The sequence below is a fragment of the Hippocampus guttulatus genome, chromosome 21 (assembly GCF_054856545.1).
Source record: "Hippocampus guttulatus isolate MCC_2025c chromosome 21, RoL_Hgut_1.0, whole genome shotgun sequence".
NCBI classification, from domain to species: Eukaryota; Metazoa; Chordata; class Actinopteri; order Syngnathiformes; family Syngnathidae; genus Hippocampus; species Hippocampus guttulatus.
In genome coordinates this window covers 10,334,059-10,354,544 of record NC_141281.1, presented here as the reverse complement: position 1 = coordinate 10,354,544, position 20,486 = coordinate 10,334,059, and the positions used below count along the sequence as shown (strand labels likewise).

General features: G+C 43.1%; 1 protein-coding gene across 1 annotated transcript; it reads right to left on the bottom strand.

The window, feature by feature from the left end:
- Positions 1 to 1,558: 1,558 nt before the first annotated feature.
- trpa1b (transient receptor potential cation channel, subfamily A, member 1b) lies at positions 1,559 to 18,635 on the bottom strand. Its single transcript, XM_086102519.1, has 29 exons — positions 18,547 to 18,635; positions 17,129 to 17,281; positions 16,872 to 16,969; positions 16,618 to 16,780; positions 16,359 to 16,534; positions 15,770 to 15,877; positions 15,512 to 15,620; positions 14,842 to 14,987; positions 13,530 to 13,666; positions 12,539 to 12,587; positions 11,914 to 12,013; positions 11,738 to 11,838; positions 10,873 to 11,048; positions 8,334 to 8,498; positions 8,068 to 8,182; positions 7,819 to 7,985; positions 6,719 to 6,809; positions 6,596 to 6,655; positions 6,430 to 6,522; positions 6,264 to 6,334; positions 6,035 to 6,191; positions 5,692 to 5,781; positions 4,578 to 4,747; positions 4,363 to 4,492; positions 4,032 to 4,214; positions 3,871 to 3,939; positions 3,102 to 3,203; positions 2,907 to 3,022; positions 1,559 to 2,614 (listed from the first exon to the last, which is right to left on the bottom strand). The coding sequence occupies exons 3-29, from the start codon at positions 16,965 to 16,967 to the stop codon at positions 2,401 to 2,403; spliced, it is 3,354 nt and encodes a 1,117-aa protein (XP_085958645.1). The 5' UTR covers positions 16,968 to 16,969; positions 17,129 to 17,281; positions 18,547 to 18,635; the 3' UTR covers positions 1,559 to 2,400.
- Positions 18,636 to 20,486: the final 1,851 nt, after the last annotated feature.

Sequence of the window (20,486 nt, the reverse complement as noted above, 5' to 3'; positions counted from 1 at the left end):
GACCGCTTGCAAGTCCTCGGGGTGTGCGCTTACTACGTCCAGGGGAAACTAACTGGTTGGGGTGGGAAAGCACAAACAAGCCAGTGGCTGGGCGACGGCTGTCATTTAAGAAAGCTGACATCTGGGCACTTTCTCCTCCCACCACTCAACAGCCACACTCAGCCTCGACTTAAGCAGACTTGGCTACATTCTGCCAAGTAAAGCAACGCTACGGGGCCACGCTAATCGATTAGCAATAGGCAACTATTGTGGTAATCGATTAATCATTTCATTTTTTAAAATTATTCTGTAAGTGTATTTCAAACAACCACACAACTTTTTGCCTTTATTCTCTCTTAGCTTAAAGCGAACACATGATACAAAATCAACATGCTAACGGTTAGCATCAAGAGCGGTAGTTTTCAAAGCAACAGATTTTTCAACGCAGTGGAGTGACATATGGTGTCTCTTCTTCGTCTGTCAGTATGACTCTATTTTACTACCATCCGGTGGCCAAGACGGGCGCAGCAGAAGGGGCAGCACAACGAATTGGATTGTAGCATTCGTTCCTCATGCGCAAATGTTTCGATCCTTTGCATTCTGTTTACTTATGTTATTTTTAGTCTGTTTTTATAAAGTACATTATTGTAGAGTGTTATTTCTCCTTTAAAAAACAAAAATGATTTTTGGGGGAACAGATGAATGGCATATTCCATTCATTTGAATGGGAAAAGATTAGTATCCTAAGGTGCCACTGTACAACCTTTACAAGTTGCTTTTTCACCCCCCCCCCACCTTTTTTTCAGTGTGCTCCCCCCCTGAACTAAGAAAAAAAAGGGGTTTTTTTTCGGTGACAGAAATGTCTTGAAGACCTTATCAAAAGCGTCTAATCCTGCGGGAGGTTTCACAGAGAGATCGTGTTTCTGAACACGGAGCAGCTGTTTGCCGTTCCCATGACATCTGGCGCGTTGGCATGAACCGGAGGTCAACGTTGCTGTTTTGCATTCTTTACTGTACGACTACTTGTTGCTTTTTTGGAGGAATTTTTGTGGACGACCGGAGAAAGTCGAGGGTTGGCACCCAATGTGTCAAAACGGCTCTCAACCTGCAAGTTGGGTCTGAGGAAAAACGATTTTTGGCAAGACTGAAGGAAATTAACTGAAGACACAATCGGAATGCAATGTGTCCATTTGGAATTCTAGTTCGCAGGTGATGTGAATGACAGTATTTAAAATATTTTTGGAGCCATTTTTTTTCACAAATGTAATATCGAACAACCCCCCAGTCCCACAAAATTAATGAATTATTTAAATCAAACATTTAGATAATTAGAATCACAATAGTAATATATAATAGTATTTTCCCTCATTTACCTATAAACCCCTGTTCAACGTTAAACAAATAATTAATCCACATTGAATGTGCGGGGAAAAAAATCATAAATAAATGGATTGTTTATATCAAAAAATAGGAAAATTGGTTTCGGCAATACAAGCCCCTATATTCACTCGATACTAGAATGCGACCAAATTTTCCAAATATTTTGTTGTTTTATAATCAGTACAAATGACAGTGCACACACAGGCGTAAAGCTGTTTAATGCCACTCTCAGTTGAAGTTTAAACATGACACAAAGAGAATTAATTACACGGCAGGAACGTCGGATTTGCTCAATGCTAACAAAAATGCAAAATGCCATCGACACGCTAACGGTTAGCATGATTAGTCATGGTTTTCAAAAGCAGCGCTATTTGAACACAAATGGCGAAGCAGCAGACAATACCACAATACACACAGGCATAGATTCTTTATCCTCTACAAAAATTGACGAATATTAAGCATCTTACCGTGTCACAGTAGGAGTACTATTCCTCTCGGTTTGCGTCTGGATGCCTGTATTATATACTACGATAAAATATGATACTGTGATTTCCTCTGTGTGCCTTTATTTTAAGATTTGCATATTTTTGAGGGGGTGTGCCGGGAAAGAAAAGGTTACAGTTATATACAGGTTGACGTGGTTCATCTTGAAATGTTTACAGGCTATTCTGACATTTTCAAAATTATTATGAGGAGAGTGTTTTCCAACTCTGTTGGGTGGTGTTTGTTTAATTTGCAGGTTTGTGTGACTAAATAAGATTCTTTTATGCACGATGAACATTTTTATCTTGACATTTATGATTTTTTTTGGGGGGAGAGTTCCTGCAGGGCGTGGTGTGTCAACTATTTTTGGAAGCTGTGGGGTTTTACTGCATTTGTCTATGCGGAAATGCACGGCAAGAACCGGGCGAACAGTTTTTACAATGGCTTTAAAGTGTGAGGTGCACCTTTAAAAGGACGATTGAAAACCCGTTAACAAACTTCAGCTGTAGGTTCAATGCAACTGATTGATTTTTAGATTCTTCCTTAATGTCGTCTGTCTCATTTGGGCCTGGACTCGATGGCCTTCATGAGCGGCACCCAGCGGGAAACGCTGGTGGTGGTACGCTTGGGCGTGCACACCCGCTTCCAGGTGGCACCCCGAACGTTGACGGGACCGTCGTACTCGTCCGCCTCGGAGGTAATGTCCATCTTCTGGATGATGAGCTTGAGGAGGTTGTGCTGCTTCTCCAGCATGCCAGACATCTCCTTCAGCCTGGAGAGAACATTGAGAGCTTGAATTATTTCGGAGGGTGATGCCGACTTGGTGTATCAGATTTTAAAATCCCAGCGTGTCACTTCTCAAACAGGTATCATACGACCAAATTTTTATTATTAATGCACTTCCAGGATTTTGCAATGGAGACTTACTGGAGTGGTGTCATGACCACGTTATCCACTAATGCATCAAAAACTGCCTACTTTGGCTTTCACATGCATTCGCAGCCTAATGACGCATCGGAAAAGGTTCGTGCGGCGACAACGTTTAGTGAGTGGTTTTGCGTTACCTGCACTTTTGTTTTTTGAGCTCGCCCTCCAGCATGGAGCATCTTTGCGACGCCTGCGTTCGCTTCCACTCATCGTTGGCCGGCCCGCTGCCTCCGAATAAATACATTATGAAGTGCTATAGTTGAGAACATGGAAATCAGTGGGATAAATATCCAAAATGCTTCATGTTCATATTTATTGAGTGCGTTGTTTACCTTGGAGCACTTGCGGTTCGGGTAGATGCTGACGGAGGGTTTGTCTGCTCGCTTGATGAACCAGTAGGGCAGCTTGTCTTCCAGGGCAGTGTGAAGATCGATCTGGTTTGGCGTAAGATGCTGGTTTTCAGTAGCGCAACAGCAAATATAAAATGCGACAAGTCTTCTGTGGACTCTGTTGCTAGCATGATGTGCGTTTTGGTAGCTTGCGTCTCAGCGGTAGCGATGCGTCTTTTCAATATAGGTTAAGCCATTTGTCAACCTGTTTATTGTCCTATTAAATAGTACCTCGAGTGTAAGGAACATGTATTGAGAGGATGAGTAGCACAATGTCAAATTAAAATGCGACAAATCTCTGGAATCTTGTTTGGAGCGAGTGTTAATGAACAATCTGGTTTGCTACTAGCATGATGTGTGTTTGCTAGCTTATGTCCAAGTGGTAACTATCCCCCCAAAGTAGATTTTGCCGTTAGACGGCCTGTTTCTTGCCCTTTTGAATGGTACCTCATTTGGAAGGAACATCTATTCACAAGAATGATGAGCAAAATGTCAAACTAAAATGTGGCTAGTCTTCTATGGACTCTTGTTTGTGATTGCAGCCTGATACGTGTTTAGTCACAATGCTTCTTACAAAGATGGTTGAAATTGGGAAGCCTGTTTGTGACCCTTTGAAATGATTCAAGAAATGTAAGGAACATGCATTTGTGGGAAGAGCAGCACAAAAGAAGCCAAATCTTCGATGGACTTGTTGCTTTCCGAACAAACAAACCTGCATGGCTATTCTTTTCATGGCAGCATTTCTTTGCACTTCTGCGATATCTCCCACCGCTAAGCCAATCTACAAGACGGAAAACGACATGTGAGCCCTTTGTTTCCTTTGTGCGTTAAAGGCGGCGGGCGAGGGGGGGGGGGGATTGTTGTACAGCTTACCAGCAAGTTCACGAGGACGATGGGAATCATGAGAACAAAGGTGACAAAAGTCAAGTACGTCAATCCGCTGAACGGAAGCTCATTGTTCAGATACGCATCCAGGAAGTTGTTCTGGTAATTGAGTTCGCCCACCATCATGACAAACGTTTGCATCATGGACAGCGGCAGGTTCTTAAACTCTTGCTGAAGTTGAGAAAAGTCAAAACAATGCATGGCCCGATGAGCAGTTGACTCATCATTGGGTTATTTTTGCCACATGTGTTTATTTATTTATTTTTTTAGCACGATGTGAGGGTAAAAAGGAGTGGTCAAGAGTGAACATTAGTTGTACCTGGTCAAGCAGCAGGGCGTGGAAGGCCAAGGCAAAGGCCAACAGGAGAAAGAAGAAGAGCATTACGGTGCGACAAAACGTCCTGCAGATCTCGCCCAACATCACCACGTAGATGCCGATGCCCTCGAACCTGCGGGGCGACCGATTACAGTCAAGTACCAGGCAGATGGAGGTTTTTTATTTTATTTTTTTTACCCCACGAAGAATTTGTGCACCTCTGGAGATACAGGAGGAACGCGATCCAGGAGTTGAGGACGGCCATGGCGCCCGCTTGCCAATACCACGAGCCAGAAGCGTTGAGCATGAGCGGGATGACGAACAGAAGCGCGCAGACGGCCGAGGACCAGTCGGCTTGGTTGGAGTAATCCTTTAAGTAGTTCCAACGCTGAGACGCAGCAACACGAGTTAGACAAAAAAACATGGGGCCATTTCATATCATTTCACCAGTCATGGTAAAGGCACAAAAGCAATATATCACATTTTGCAATTTTGTTGTTTGTTTGCTTATTTTATTTTATTTTTTTATGTAGCTTTTGGTTTTGTGTGTGTTAATTAATGATTTAATAATTTTCATGCAGATTCTGATATCTGTCAGAATAAAATTGCAATAACTGATTAATGAAAAAAATATATATATATTTATATATACTCTGTATAAAATGATAAAAATAACTTTTTTTAGTCCATACACTCTTACAACAATAAAAATGTGAATATTATTTTTGTATTTAATTTTTTTTTTTTGGAGGGGGGCAAGGGGAAGGCCATATTAATTTGTTCAGTGGACCCCCGCATACTTGCAGTTCGGAACTCACAGATTCAATCAATTTGATTAAAAAAATTATCATCCTTTTTTTTTTTTTTTCCTTTGGGCATCAATTAAATTTTTTTTGTAGTCTTGTATGAAAACGTTCTCATCTTTTTTTTGTTGTTTTTTTGCTTGGCCTGATGTGGTTGCATTTGAGTTTTTGTTCATGTTTAGGCCTTCAAAAATATATCATTTCTATCGAAACAATAGGGACCTCGCAGCCGTCGCTGCTCAGCCTTATTAAACAAAACTGTAGGATTCTATTCAGCACTCTAGCACCAGTACTTTTCACTCAATAAGAATTGGTCGTGATTCTTTTGTCAAAGCCTGTTCGTCTTACGGGGTATGCAGTCCGAAATGTTTGAGGTAACTGAAGTCAAGGATCGTGACTGTAAGCTACCGTTCGGGTGTTCTATCGCTTATCTTTTCAAAGTGGTTCACAAATGGAGCGCACTGTCTCGACGCAAACTCCTTAATGTTACGAGATGAGACACCGAGTTTATTGATTGATTGATTTTTACCTGTTGTATTATCTGCAGCACTTCCTTCAATACGGAGTAGACGTTCATGATGAGGACCATCACCATACAGAAGGACAGGAACACACTTTGCTGCTCAATGCAAAGACAAAAAAAAATGTATATATATCCGTGATGATTTTGCCGATCTTTATCATACCGCAGATCACACGTTGCGCTCGGCTAACTGTTTCGTCAACCGAAACATGACAAAAAAATGCATCTGTTGAAAGGTATTCATCGCTATTTTGAGTATCATTTCATAAAAAATGTGTTTCTGTTGTTTCAGTTACGCCACGCCACATTATTTGCGGCGCTCGGGCGGCAGCCGGCGACTCGATCGTACCTCCACGAAGGACACGGGCACCATGGTGATCTTGCGCTCGCCCGTCTCTGTGATGTTAATGGTGGGCCTCAAAGTCACAATGAGGTGAGTCAGCGGCAGCAGGCCCACCAGGTACATGAACATGTTGAGAATGTGTGCCGTGCTTCCGTACGCCACCCTGCGCGATTTTGGCACAAAAATTTGCTCGCGGGAAAAAAAAAGCCCAAATATCGGACGACGGGGCACTCACCACTTCATGGAAAGGTATTTTTTGCAGACGGGGTGGTTGAGAAGCCCCAGGCGGTTGTAGGTCACCATCGCCTGTGTGGAATAAGAGCATCCCGAAATATCAGCACAATGGCGAAGTTAGAAATTAGTAGTAGTTCGAGTCAAAACATATTTTTCCTCTTACTTACATTGAGCGCGGCTAGCGGCTGTGCCCGGTTGGACTTGTCCCCTTTCTTCTGCATTTCGAGCGGTGCTTGCAGCCACTTGAAGTCGTATTCAATCTGTGGAAGGCGGGACGTCAGATTGGTTGAGCCTTTTGCGTTGAGGTGGGATTGACATTGCCGTTGGATTTACGTGAAAGTCGGGACAGTTGTGATCATCCTCCGACTCCCTCACGCTGCGGTCCAACAGGTGCTACGAAGCAGGAATCAATGTGACATTTCAGAATGGCGAGGAGTGACGCGCGAGAAGACAAACCTTGTAGGTCTCGGGCAAGTATTCAATCATGTCCGTGATGGGGCAACGCTGGGATCCACCGACCTTAAACATAGTCAGCGCCTCCTCACATCTGCGGGGACAAACATATGAAGGACATAACGACATCTTTTTGGCATTCGAGCCGTGGCCGATTTCATAAAATTGTGCAAATTTCACAGATTTTGGCGCAAAAATGAATGACAGTCTCGTTCAAGGCAAAATGATGTTTTAGGTAGGTGTGGCTAAATATTTCGTTACCATTCGGCTCACTTTTTCGGCCAATAATTCTAAGAGGGAGCGGTCTCCTTTCTGATCGGAAGTATCGGTATAGTGAAACTCCTCTACAATGAAACCTACATGGGCGAAAATACCCCCTAGGTTGAAAAAATGTTCATGCATGAAAGCCATTCCCATTTTTCTGCTCCCCCTATGACGAAAAGTCCCCCTGTTCCGTTATACGAAATCTTTTACTCTGCTCTTCCCTCGCAACGAGATTCACTACAACGAAAACAAGCCTTCCGCCAAAGTCTAATCCAACCTCAGCATGCCACAGTGACCCCTGCTGCTTCGTTCGGAAACGGCAACAGCAACCAACACACTGGTTTACACATGCGCAGTAGTCCAGGAAGTAAAACAAACGTTACATTGCTAAAATGTCTACGAAACGGACCTTTGCAGACCAAGGAGTTAAGAAAAGAAAAGGATTCACGCTTGATGACAGGATAAAAGTAATAAAAATGAAAGATGGAGGAAGCAAAATAAAAGACATTATGCAAGAAATTGATGTAAGTGAAAGTGAATGCTGATCGTAAATTTCGCAATTTCTTTCCCGTTTTTTTATTTCTACACTGGCTATATGAAGTGTCAAATAAGTGAATGCTCATATTTATGCACTACGTATTGGAATAAAAATAAAAAGTTCACACATACGTTTTGTGTGTTTACATCTGAGATAAAATTTGCTACAGTGAAAAGCCCCCTGTTGTGAAAAATGTCTAGCTGCAAACATGATTTCGTTTTAGAGGAGTTTCACTGTACATATTTTTCTTCGCCGCTCGAGCAGCCACGGTATTTTTTGCCAACCGAAAAGTTATACGTACCTCTCACTGTCAATGACGGCGTTGACCACATCCTGCTTCCCGTTCTGCAGAGCTTCGTGGAGAAACGACGTGTCGCTCTTGTTCAGCACAAACTCCGCCCCCCGGTTCACCATGAGCATGGCGGCCGCCACGTGGCCCATCCTCGCCGCCATGTGGAGGGCGGTGTTCTGCGAACGTTGCATGAGGGTATGTCGTCTTTTTAATGATGTCAACTTTTGAAATTTGATGGTGTGGCGAAATCAATCGTACCCCGTCTTCATCTGTTTTATCCAGCAGTTTCATATTGGCGGATAATATAATGTCCATAGTTTGCGTGTAGCCCTCTGAAGCCGCATGGTGCAGACATGTCCAGCCCTTGTAATCACTACACACAAACAAACATATTAAAACGGGTGGTCATAAGAGTTTACGCTGGCGGGGTAGAGAAAAAAAAACGCATAACACAGTTGCACCAAAGTCAGCATCTGAAGCTCTGCACTACAAAGTCGATTTTTGAAGGGCGCGTTGACGTGTACCTGTGAAAAAGAGCCCCTTTGCGCAACAGCAGCTCCACCACCTGCGTGTGTCCACCTCGGGACGCCAAGTGAAGCGGCGTCTGGCCTCGCTCGTCGCCTTCGTTGAGCAAGCGCGAGTCGGTGATGGTCTCCAGCAGTCGGTGACAAGTGTTGATACGGCCGTACCTACAGGGGGTGGGGTGGGGTGGGGGGGGGCAAACAAAGCAATAGTGACACCTAGAGGGCACAAAAGTCACAGAACTCATATTCGGGTCCTTCAAATTTGTTTTCGTTCAGGGTCACTCTTCAGGCAGGACCATCATTATTTATATATTCCATTATTTAATTATTTATTTCAAATGCTGTTTTAGTTCTAGGTTTGTTAGTGTTTATTCATATGTTTTTAAATGCTTCATTTTAGTTTATATTTTAGTATTTTAGTTTTTTTTAATGTAGAGTATTTGTTGAGTGCAAGATAATGTGCACATAGTATTATGTAATAAAGTAAACTAAAATTTTCTGTACAGATGTACAGCAATACAGGAAATTTTGTTTTTGCTGTATTGCTGTACAACAATTATAATTTGTTTTATAAAGGTAAGATTTAGATTTTAGATGTAGATCTTTACGTTTAGGTTTTTATTTTATTTCAACAACAAAATGTTTTCTCAATTCTAAATTTAGTTCAGTTTTGCTTATAGGAGAAAAAAATGTGTGGCCTGAAATGCCACAAAGATTAAAAAGTTATTTTTGAACGGTCAAAATGTTAGACTAAAATTTACATTTTTAGAGAAAAAAAAAGTCCAAATTTGAGCCAATCGAATAACCATCACAACAATGCAAATTTTATTATGCTCATATTCAAATATTCATTTTGTTGGACTGTAACATTGTAAAAATTACAAATAAAATGGAGTCCAACAATGTGGGTCAAAACAACCCCCCCCCCAAAAATGGGGTGTTTTGTGGGTTATTTAACCCCTAATTCGTTTTTCCCCCCATTTTTTTAGAGTGCAAACTGCTGCTCGTAGACCCCTGGTGGTCCGTGGTTCACGGTTTGAGAACCCTGTTTTCAAACCATCATCATCATCTTCATGCTTTATGATATCATAGCCCTTCATTTGCCCCGTAGCACAAAAGGAATGAGTACATGACCACTCATTTCACACCTACCGGAAAAAAAAAAAATCGCATACGCCTCACTAATGGGATTCTATTCCAGGCCCTTGGGTCCGTGCATAATGGAGATGTCACGTCCAATTAATCATCAAAAAAGCTTTTTGCCCCCCCAAAAAATAAAATAAATAAGAAACTGGATGTTGAGGTAACGCCGAAACACACAGACATTGTTCTTTTGTCCCCATATCCCGTTAGTCCAATTAGGGAAATGAAACCGTTGGCTTCAGTCTCAGGTCTCGGAAGAGTCATATTTTAGCCATTACGCTCCTGCAGAGTCTTTTTTTTTTTAAATTTCCAACAGCATATCAAGTTGAAGAAGTAAAACCGTATTGTTGACTGTGCATTGTTAAGAATGAACCATGACAACAAAGTTTGCGGCAAAGTGAAGCCTGTTATGTATAGTGACTCGATCCTACACCTTTACTCACTGACTATTCGCAATTTTATTCATGTGGAGACTAAGGTCAACAAAAAAAAGGGCCATTTCAGCAAACTGAACACTGCGGAGTGTAATCCTGCTCCTCACCCCAACTCACATGGGTTTGGCTCATAATGCTTGGCACCTAATAGACTGTCTTTGTACTTGCATACAAGGCTCAGGATAACAAGTTTATTCAAGAGGAGACTTCGGGCTCTTGCAGAAAAGTGTTGGGTAACGTTCGGAACAAACACATACAGGGCTATATATATATATATATATATCAGGTTACTTGCCCAAATGGGCCTTTGCAGCCAAGAGGAGACTGTGGCGTATTACAGTACAGTGTGAACATTTTGTTATAGTGCTTGCATCCTAAGCCCAGAAGACAAATGGCACCAGTCAATTCAGAGAACTGAGAAAATGGGCAACAAAGAGGAGACTGTGGAGTAAAATAGTACAGATCAGATCTAAGGCCCTCACCCTGACCCTTATGCCACTTAGGGTATATTCCCTTGGTCTCCTCTCCAGACTATGGGCAACATGAAAATGGGCTAAAGCAGCAAATAGGAGATTGTGGAGACATAATTTGTTCATCCCTGCCCTTAGTTTTTGCAAGGATACAAGCAAAAACAAGGCACTGAAGCAAAGAGAACACTACGGAGTTAGTGCAGATGCGGCATCTTGTTTTTAGGCTTGCATGCAAGTTTCAGAAGTTTATTCACAAGGAGACCAAGGGCCAATGCAGCAAAGTGGAGACTGCACAATAAAATCGCGCAGCATTCAAAACAAAGACCCCAAACTAAATCTTATGTCCTCTATATGGTAATGGCTTCTCACTGCTCTTAGTCTCAAGAGGAAAACAGGCCTCTGCAGCCAAGAGGAGACTATGGAGCATAACCCTGAAACGAACAGCTGCACTTTTTTTCCCCCCGTGCCCTCGGGGCTACCGAAGTCACTCACTGAGCGGCAAAGTGCAGGGCGGACTTCTTGTCCTTGGACTTGCACGCGAGGCCCAGCTGGCCCGAGAGTCCCAGCATGTTGCGCACCGAGTCGTGGATGCCCAGCCGGCAGGCGTAGTGCAGTGGCGTGCAGCCCTCGTTGTCCTCGCAGCTCAGCAACGCCTTCACGCTGTTGCGCTGAAAGAGCCGGAGAAAGAAACATCATATGAAGACCGATCTATAAGGCAGCTGGGACACATCGTGTGCGCCGAAGCGCTCATGCGGCCAATTGCTAGGCTATAGCTTACGTAACATGCATCTTATGTGAAGTTAAAGGCAGATGACATAAGCAATAGCGGACGATGGTAAATGGGAAGATCGCACGTGATTTCGAGTGGACATCCGAAATACAGGAACTAAGCATTGACTAAGCCACGCCCCCAAAAACGGACAGGCCAATCAAAGTGCAGAGTTACTTTTTTTTAAAGATTAAGACACATTTTTCTGCTCCTGATAATTGTAGGTAAACATTAATCATGACCGGTTTGAATAAGTTGTTTTTATTTCTTGAGCTTTTCGTTGTGCTTTTTAAACATTTGTTTTCTCTTTTCAAAAGATGCTTAAAACTCATTCAGTACCAGCTAATTCCAGACCAAGTCTGAAAAGACGTTTAAAAACGTCTTTGGGAGTGAATGAGTTAATAAAATGATTATCATTGCATTAAGTCAGAAATTTGTTAATTAAAAAAAAAAAGTAATGATTATCCAGGTACATTGGAACGACATTTTTGAAATGTAATGATTTCATTTTGTGTATGTAACTTTGCTTTTTGACTCATTCGAATAGCAAATATAGAGCCAGCCAGCTCCACGGTGACAAACATTTACCTGCAGCGCATCTTCTGGTAAATTCTTCAGCCCCTTGGGTTGCAAGATGGCCAGATGAAGGAAGTTGCAGCCAAACCTGTCCGTTAGATTGACATTGGCCTCTAAAAAAAAAAATTGGAGGAATAATGATGAGAAACACAAATTATGGCCAACATGGATGCGCGTGGCGTTACCACCTTTGGACAGGAGCAGCGCCACAGTCCTCCACGCGCCGCAACTGGTCGCCAGTAGCAAGGGCGGGTTGCCCTTACAGTCCACGGCGTTGACATCTGCACCCTGGGTGGAGTGTGTGTGTTGTCAAAAGCTCAAAATGCATTAAAAAAAAAAAAATATATATATATATATATATATATATATGTGTATATATATATATATTCTGTTCTGTTTCACTCATGTCGGTGGTCAAACGCCACCGGTTGATGATCTGTCAGGGTGCACGTGAGGAGGGGGTGGGTCAACACTTTATCGGCCCATGACTAATAGCATGCATGAAATCCACTCGCCAAACTGCATCGTGGCCATAAACATTTCCCGGTGTAGGCGCGTCATTTTTAATTAAGATAAACCGTGCGGACGCGTCTATTCCCCATCGCGGTGTAAATAATCACTTGACTAGAGGTCAACTTGAAAGCCGTTTCTTCTGGCAACGGCATACGGCGACAGATGCTCAACAAGTAATTGCAAGCTACCCCTCTCTGAGCGAACAAGCGCGCTTGGATATTTGCTCAAAGGTTACAACGCCGCCACGTGTACCATATCCTTACGATATATTGAGGAATTCACATGAGTAGGGATGTTTACCAAAGAGATGAGGTACTCTGCTAAGTTGACGTGGTCAAATATGGTAGCCCTGGAAAAAAAAAAAAAAAGAAGAGGAGAAACAGGTATTGTTAGCCTAGCTCAGGGGTCGGCAACCCAAAATGTTGAAAGAGCCATATAGGACAAAAAAAAACCCAAATATGTCTGGAGCCGCAAAAAAAATAAAAGCCTGCTATAAAATTTACAATGAAGGAAACACATGCTGTATGTATGTATGTAGGAGACTGGACTGTCTCAGAATTGTTTGTTATTCATTCCTTTGTTGTGTGTTCACAAATGCCTCTATAGAATTTATTTTGTGATTTCTTCGCTTGATTTTTTTTGTTTTGGTGCATCATTTTCGCTTTTCTTAGTGTCAGTGAAGTGAGCATTAATTTCCGTTTTTCGGAGGCTGTCTTTGAACGCCTCTCGAGTCGAACGAGAAGAGAGAAGGCACGGAGTCGGACGCAGACGTGTTTGTCGAGACTGTTAGAAGCATAAATAAAGTGTACGTTTTAAAAAACCAACACCACAGCACTCCTTTTTCGGAGCTGCAACATATATTTTTATCTATTTGAGCTATATTAGCTTACTATCAAAATCTTTTTCCATTTTCAAACATTTTTATAAAGCTCCAGGGAGCCACTAGATGTCGCTAAAGAGCCGCATGCGGCTCTGGAGCCGCGTGTTGCCGACCCCCGGCCTAACTCAATAGATTAGACAGCAAGTTAAAGTGTCACAGGATGGATGTAGTCATTTGACAGGCAGGTGCGGCGTGATTAAATCGTTCTTGTAGTTGGTGGTGACATCATCAGGACACTTAAGGCACATATCAAGAAATCGAGACATCTGTCGAAAAAGAGACATTCATCCACCAAACCAGCAACGATTCGTAAGTTTGGGGGCACTCGTCGTCAAGCTGCCACGATGTACCCCCCTTGAACCCATCCATCCATTCATGCGGCCACGGCGTGGATGTGCGGCGAGAGCCCACTTGTGCAGCGGAGTCTGACAAGCTCCGTCCTTGAGGTTAATGATGTCCTCCACTCGGCCATGGGCGCACAGCATCATTTTGACCACCTCGATGGCACCCTGGGTACACGCCAAGTGCAGCGGCGTCGACCTGTCGTGCTGCGTGCCAAACAAACAAACACGTGTCAATTTAAACCGCCGCATGTAATGAGCCTTCTCGAGATTACATATTCTCCACACGCTGACATATTGAGTTTGACAGAGCAGCGCAAACACGCAGGACTTGGTATGCACACACTCATACGAGCGTGTATGGTGCACTGAGCAAAGCGTTGCCCAGGACTCGCTGGCTGAAAAGTGAGATGTGTAACACAAGCCTTTAATGAGATAACCAGGATTGGCAGGAAGAGGCTGCTGATTGCACCACGGTGTATGTAATAGGAGGTTGTTTGCTAGAATTTACACGGCGACGGGCTCTCTCGCTTTGGACACCAGCCCACTTGCAAAGAACACCAGGAGCAAATGGGCGCCATGATAATGCCGTGCTAATTATAATGACTGAATTGTAACGGCGTTTGGGCGGATTCTGACCTCGGGGATTTCACATTGGATGGCGAGTCACATGGCGAGTCGTCCAACTTTTGCTCCGCCCACACGTAATGAAGAAAACTATCATCCTTGGTGGTTCATCATCTTCCATCTATCTTAAATGTGTGGTTTAGATTAGTGATGAATCATCAACAACAACAAAAAAAAAAAAATTGGAAAAAAATCTTTGGTAAATGGTAAAGTTGAACTGAAAATGAGTACTTCAAACCAAACTCGCATATTTTCACTGTCTTTTCAAGCATGGCTTTTTGTGACTTTTTTGTGGGTCTACTCATGATAAAATTTAATAAAAATGTCATGCTGTAAAGGAAAACTGGCTATGAGGGCTGAATTTCAATTTTGGGAGCCCTGGTTATGGCCGAAATGAGCCTAAAATGTGGATTCAAATCAAAATGGTAGACTTCCCGTGTCTTTTGGTTTGGGGTCCAGTGACTTTTTGTGGGGAAGCATTGGTCATAACAGACACACCTACTAAATTTCATGTTGCTTAGAGAAACTAGATTCAAGAACTGTGTTTAGTAAAACTCCAGGTGGCACTTACTGAAGCATAATTTGTGTTATTATTTTTATTTTTTTCACTTTGAGTGTTGCTTCCAACCAAAATGGAAGATTTCATCTATTAAGGCACTTCTACTCATTACAGACACGCCTACCAAATTTCAGCCAAAAATCTTTGGGGAGCTAAATATTTGAACCAATTCCAGGAAGCTCTATCCAAACGATACCTGTTTCTGGTCAATTTTGGCTCCCTTGTCGATGCAAAATCGAATGGTCTCCACGTTGCCGCCCCGCACAGCCAGATGCAGAGGGGAGCTATTGGATTTGTCGAGATAGTTAATGTGGTTTTCGCCCAAGTAGCCCAGCTCCTCTCCTGTTGGTGGATAATTCAATCACATGCAGTATAATTAGGACACACTGACAAAAATCTGGATGGATGGATATTTTACATCTATCTATCTATCTATCTATCTAGATAGCTAGCTAGCTAATATAGCTACCCTGCCAAAAAATGTTAACCGACTGACTACCATTACAATATTTTTCCACTCTTGATATTTGATGCAGCCCTCCAAATTTTGCCAATCAAACATCAATTTTTTCATGCTCACCAAAATTTTGTGACTTACACAAGTTTTGCACCCGTCAAAAAATAAATCAATCAATAAAAAAATCCAACGCAATCCCCCCCCACCCAAAGAAAGTGACCCGGAAGATGAATACTACAATTTTTAAAAATAATTGTTTCCCCACAAAAAAACGTATCCCCAAATTATGACAATACACACAAATTTACTCCATTTATATTTTACACAGAGTATGTGGAATATTTTTAAAAATGTATTTAAAGAGTGTATGAAATCTATTTGTGTACTCATACTCAATGCGTCATCTTACCGGCCTTTAGGATGAATTCCAAGGCCCTTTTTGCACCCGCGAAGGCAGCTGCATGTACCGCAAAGTGTCCCAACTTGTTCTGCTGGCACAGGCGTGCTCCGTGCTTGAGCTTTTCAAAGACACACACACACACACGTTTTTTAAGCTACCCTCCAAATTGTTGTGAACCCACTATATACATTTTCCCCCTTTCTTGAAATGTGTCTCCCATTTTGGTACCCCCCCCCCCCCCGACCCAAAATTTTTTTTCGTACTTACCAACAAGTTGAGCGCTTCGCAGTTATTGAGCGAGCAGGCCATCATGACTGGGGTGTTGCCAAGGTCTCCAGGCTGGTCGTAGTCCACCGTGCCGTAGGAGAGCAGCAGCTGCCAAGGACAAACGCTCGGCTTCATTTCAGTAGTCAACGGTGCGATTGGCGCGTGATTGACTGGCGGCCCGTCCAAGGTGTCGCTCGCCCCAATGTCGTCCTCGATTGACTTGCGCCGACGTGAGTTTACGGTGTGTGAACGCCAAGGCCGAGGCCAAACTTTTCATCAGGAGTGGGGAAAGCAACACTCGGCTTTGAACTTTGTTGGCAGCGGTTTCATTTGTCAACACAAAATTGGGTGGACGTGTCACACATAACAATACGAGGAAAAAAAATCTCGATCACCTATGCACAGAATTGAGCAGGAACTGCGCTGTTTTGGTTTGAATCGGCCATTTTGGGGGCAAATACGATGGAAAAGGGTTTCAAGGACTCATGCTGGCAACTGAACAGCACATTGGCCATTTTGATTTGAAGGAGACAATTTTGGGCGAAATCCAACGCTCGTATTTTGACAAAGTCAAAGAATTGAGACTCACCTCCACCAATCTGTTGTGTCCTAGGCTGATGGCCAAATGCAGGGGGGACAGCAGCGCCTCGTTGAGGACGTTGGGGTTTGCCCGCAGGTCCAGAAGAACCCCGCAGCTCTCTGCCTGGTTCTTCTCCACGGCCCAGTGGAGGGGAACATCGCCACGCTCGTCGCAGCCGTTCAGCGCTTGGAGGAAGGACGGAGATGAATGAACGAGATTGCATGCAACAACTTCCGCCTACAGATCAGGTGCTCATCGGTAGCCCTACCCTGCGGGCCCAGGACGCCGGTGATGAATTGGATGAGGGTGACGTGCCCCCCCGCGGCGGCGTGATGAACGGGGCCGGCGCCGTATTCATCTTTCTCACTTAGGACCTCGGGGTTCTTCCTTACCAGGCTCTCCAGCAGAGCCTGGTCACCCTTCTCGGCCAACTCCACCACGGAGAATAAAGGTAAACGTTTTACTTTTGATGCTTTGCCACCGTTTACGTTCTCCATGTTGTGACCACAATGTCAAGCACACCTCGAATATATTTAGACGTGCCAGGGCTGGATCCTCATCTTCTAACACATACGTATAACAACTGGTCTGCCTGGCCACCTCCCTGCCGAAGTTCATGCCTTGCACGTTTGTGTATTGCCATACACAAATGTCACCACATACACACACACACAGAAATAGGAAAACAAATCAGGATCTCCATTTGGACTTGCGAGGGGGCAGATAAGGCCTTAAGTTGAGCCTTGAGAGGAAATTGGCCCGAATGACATCGTCCTTACCCTCGGAAGGACGCTCCGATCCAGTTCTTGCTCTCGAGGTCGACGTGGAGAAAAGCAATTACGTTCGCCGCAGTCGAAGGGGGGGCGGGCCGGTGGGTGCGCCCGGGTTTCGTTCGGCAAGCGGGAAGCGAGGGCGTATGTCCTTGGGTGATCCTGCGGGGTGAGATTTATTGTTTTAAGTGTTAGGGGATCAAAAAAAAGTTTTCTAGTGCTTTTTTTTTTTTTTTTTAATTAATCAGCCAATTAATCAGTGAATAAAATTTTCCGTAATGCTCACCTTCCACCCCCCCCCCCCCCCCCGCCCAAAAATTACACCTATACTGTCATAATTTGATGCATTGATTGATTACAATTCTATTAAGTATAATTAAAATGAAATGACAACCGCTGAAGAAAAAAAAACAGATTACGGCCTTAGGGAAAAAAAGGAGGTTGCACCTATAAACTCATAATGACTTAATTCCGGAATAAACACATCATCTTTTTTTTCTGGAAATATTTTTGACATTTTTCTCATTTCAATCCATCATATTTTCCCCCTCTTTTTCATCATAGCCCGAATTCTCGGCCACTTTAACCAAATTGTTAAGATTACCATCCTGAACTCTACCCGTCTTCCCGGTGTGTGTTTTCCAATACTTTGATTGGCAGTAGAGTGTGCAGCCAGCCAAAGTTTGGAACAAGACACAATAAAAAACATCTGCTCTTTCCCGTTGGATCGTCATCAATATTTGAATAATCATTTTATCTTCTTTCATTGGAGACCGCAGCGCTCAAAGAGAAAAAAAATTGAAATTGGACAATGGCTGACCGGCTGCATTCCAGGAAACGAATGACTCACGCCTTTTTTGTTCTCGTTGTTTTCCCTCCTCATCGAATCAGCCTCGCTCATGTTTGAACAAATGTGCTCATTCGTAGGAGTGCAGCAACACATGTAGACAGACAATATGACAGGACTCAGGCATACATTGTCAAGGCACCACTGCATGTTCTCATAAAAAAAAAAGCTATCTATATTTTTCATTTAAAAAAATTAGGAATTTCTTCCCATAAAGATGCTAGCCAATGTAAAAATCCACGTTTGTGTATGACTAATTTTTCTTGTGAGCCAACAATTTAGCTCGCTTTACCCATTCATGTAAAAACGTATTGATCAAGAGTGCGGTAGTTAATTACAAATTACATAAACCATTTTAAGAACAGGCTCACTATTTGTCAAACTCCTCACCTGCTGATTTATTTTGAGTTGCTTAAATTATTTAATATCGGATTCATAAACCACTTGATGTGGGCGCACTATTTGGCAAGATTTTCTCATTGTCGGGCTCCAGTGTTCATTCTTACCGACTTTTAAGTTGGAATCTAATTTCAAAGTACAACTTCTCTCCTTGAATTCCAAATAAAGAAGACATTCTTACTTGAGGTGTTTTGAAGTGGAGGATGTATGCCTCCTAAGCGCAGCTGCCGGCGGCGCCTCCTCCTCCTCCTTCTTCTTCTTGTTGCTTCCGACGCTGACAAGATGCCGTCCCCCGCGACCCTTTTATTATGTTGTTCCGAGCCCGCGCGTGGCCATGCCCACTTGGTTAATGAGAGGAAATATGACCCGCTGCAGTACATTATGGCAATAAAACGTGATATGCCCAAGTGCTGGTAAAAGGGAAGGATGTGTGGCACAGATGGGTGGGGGGGGGGGGGGGGGGTCCAGACTTGCCATTATCGCCTGTTTACCAAGCCGGGCTTCATTGTTTTTATATTTGAAAAGGCTCGCAGAGGCTGTCTGTGACATTTCTAGAAAGTTAACCACCTGGCTGCACACAGCGGTGTATACTATCCATCAAAACCTTGCGGCAGGAAGCAATTTGCTTACCTTACCCCACACCCCCTTGCCCACCCCCACCTTTAATGTAACCTTTAAGCCCCCACTCCAATCGCAGCTTGTAGGTTTAAGGAATTCTCCCGAATACAGTAGTTTTCATTGCGACGTCTCAACTCCTCTCTTAGCTCATCAATACGGCATTAATACTCTATTAGTCGTTCTACGCAGAGGATATAAAATGTATGACAGTGAGTATTGCTATATTGTCTGGCTACATGTGTTATTGCAACATTTGTGTTCAATTCCATTTCTTAAAGGTTGAAAGCACCACAATCTAGATGCCGGTTAGCATTAGCATGAAGCTAGTGGACTGAAAGACAAAGCTATGTGGTTGTTTTCAAAACACTTGGTGTCACATTTTGTTTGATGTTTTGTTTGACAGTCAACGTAAGAGTGCGAAGACTCTTCAAAGTAAATAAACAGCTTGCTAAATAGTAAGCTTGCATTCAAAATGGCTAATTAACCACTGTGAAGGAGCAGCCCCATCTCATGACGTGATGATGAACAAACTTTCAAATTCATTCATCCAGTAAGTAAGGCTACAACCGTAAGTACAATACTGTAGTGATTTTCTTCATAAATAAGCATATTCCAAAAAGTTTTTGAGAATTATTATTTTTTTTTTGTAAGACTGGAACGGATGAATGGATGTTGCACAGGTGCACACCAATGAGACAATATTCAAATGCTATAAATGTTTGCATAGCCGTTACCTAAACAAACAGGACAAATCGGCAGAACAAATGTAGACAACATGCGCACACACCTCCACCCACACTGCGGATAATGTTTGCTTTGCGATTGGCCGAATGTGAGGCTTGAAGAACAATAACCGGGCAAACATTATTTTACAGCCTATTAGATGTGCGGCAGATACAAAGGTTCCCCCGCTGAACATTACCACGATGAAATTAGGAACACATTGGTTTGGAAATCCTAGACTAACGTTGCAAATGTTAAAGTTGTGATTCTTGCCTGAGTTCTGACACACAGACGCAAATTGTTTGTCATGGTTGCCTAGAATTAAAAATGGTACAACCCGCTCTTTTACGGCGTTCTCTTCCAATCAGGAAGTAACAAGCTAACCTACTGACAGAAAAACAAACGAATATGACACGACACGATTTTAAGAAGCGTGTAATTTACTTTTTTGACCATTTTTCAACCCACCGAGAGAATGAAGGTGGTACAGTCCACAAGGAACCAGGAAGTGGCTCGATGTACAGAGACAATAGCAATTATTAAAAACTCAGGAAGTAGCCTGATAAAGTTTCTCATCAGGTTACTGACTTATTTTTTTAATGAGTTTATGTGTTAGCTTATAAAGTATAAAAGAGGCTGAGTGCAGCAATACACTATGCAAGGTGCACACGGCTGTCAATCACAAGTGAGTGATGCGTGTACGCATGGACGTGACCGCGGGTGCGTTGGCGTTCTATCATTTATGAATGAGATTTGCTCTTAGGCGGATAACTCGGGGGA

What these genes read in the sequence shown, in the direction of transcription:
- trpa1b (XM_086102519.1), bottom strand. Translation starts at nt 16,967, where the DNA reads ATGAACTTCGGCAGGGAGGTGGCCAGGCAGACCAGTTGTTATACGTAT. An exon ending in GGCGCTGCTCCTGTCCAAAG is followed by an intron (nt 11,839 to 11,913) that starts GTGGTAACGCCA and finishes TTTTTTTTTTAG; the next exon opens with AGGCCAATGTCAATCTAACG. An exon ending in ACAACTGTCCCGACTTTCAC is followed by an intron (nt 6,523 to 6,595) that starts GTAAATCCAACG and finishes CGCCTTCCACAG; the next exon opens with ATTGAATACGACTTCAAGTG.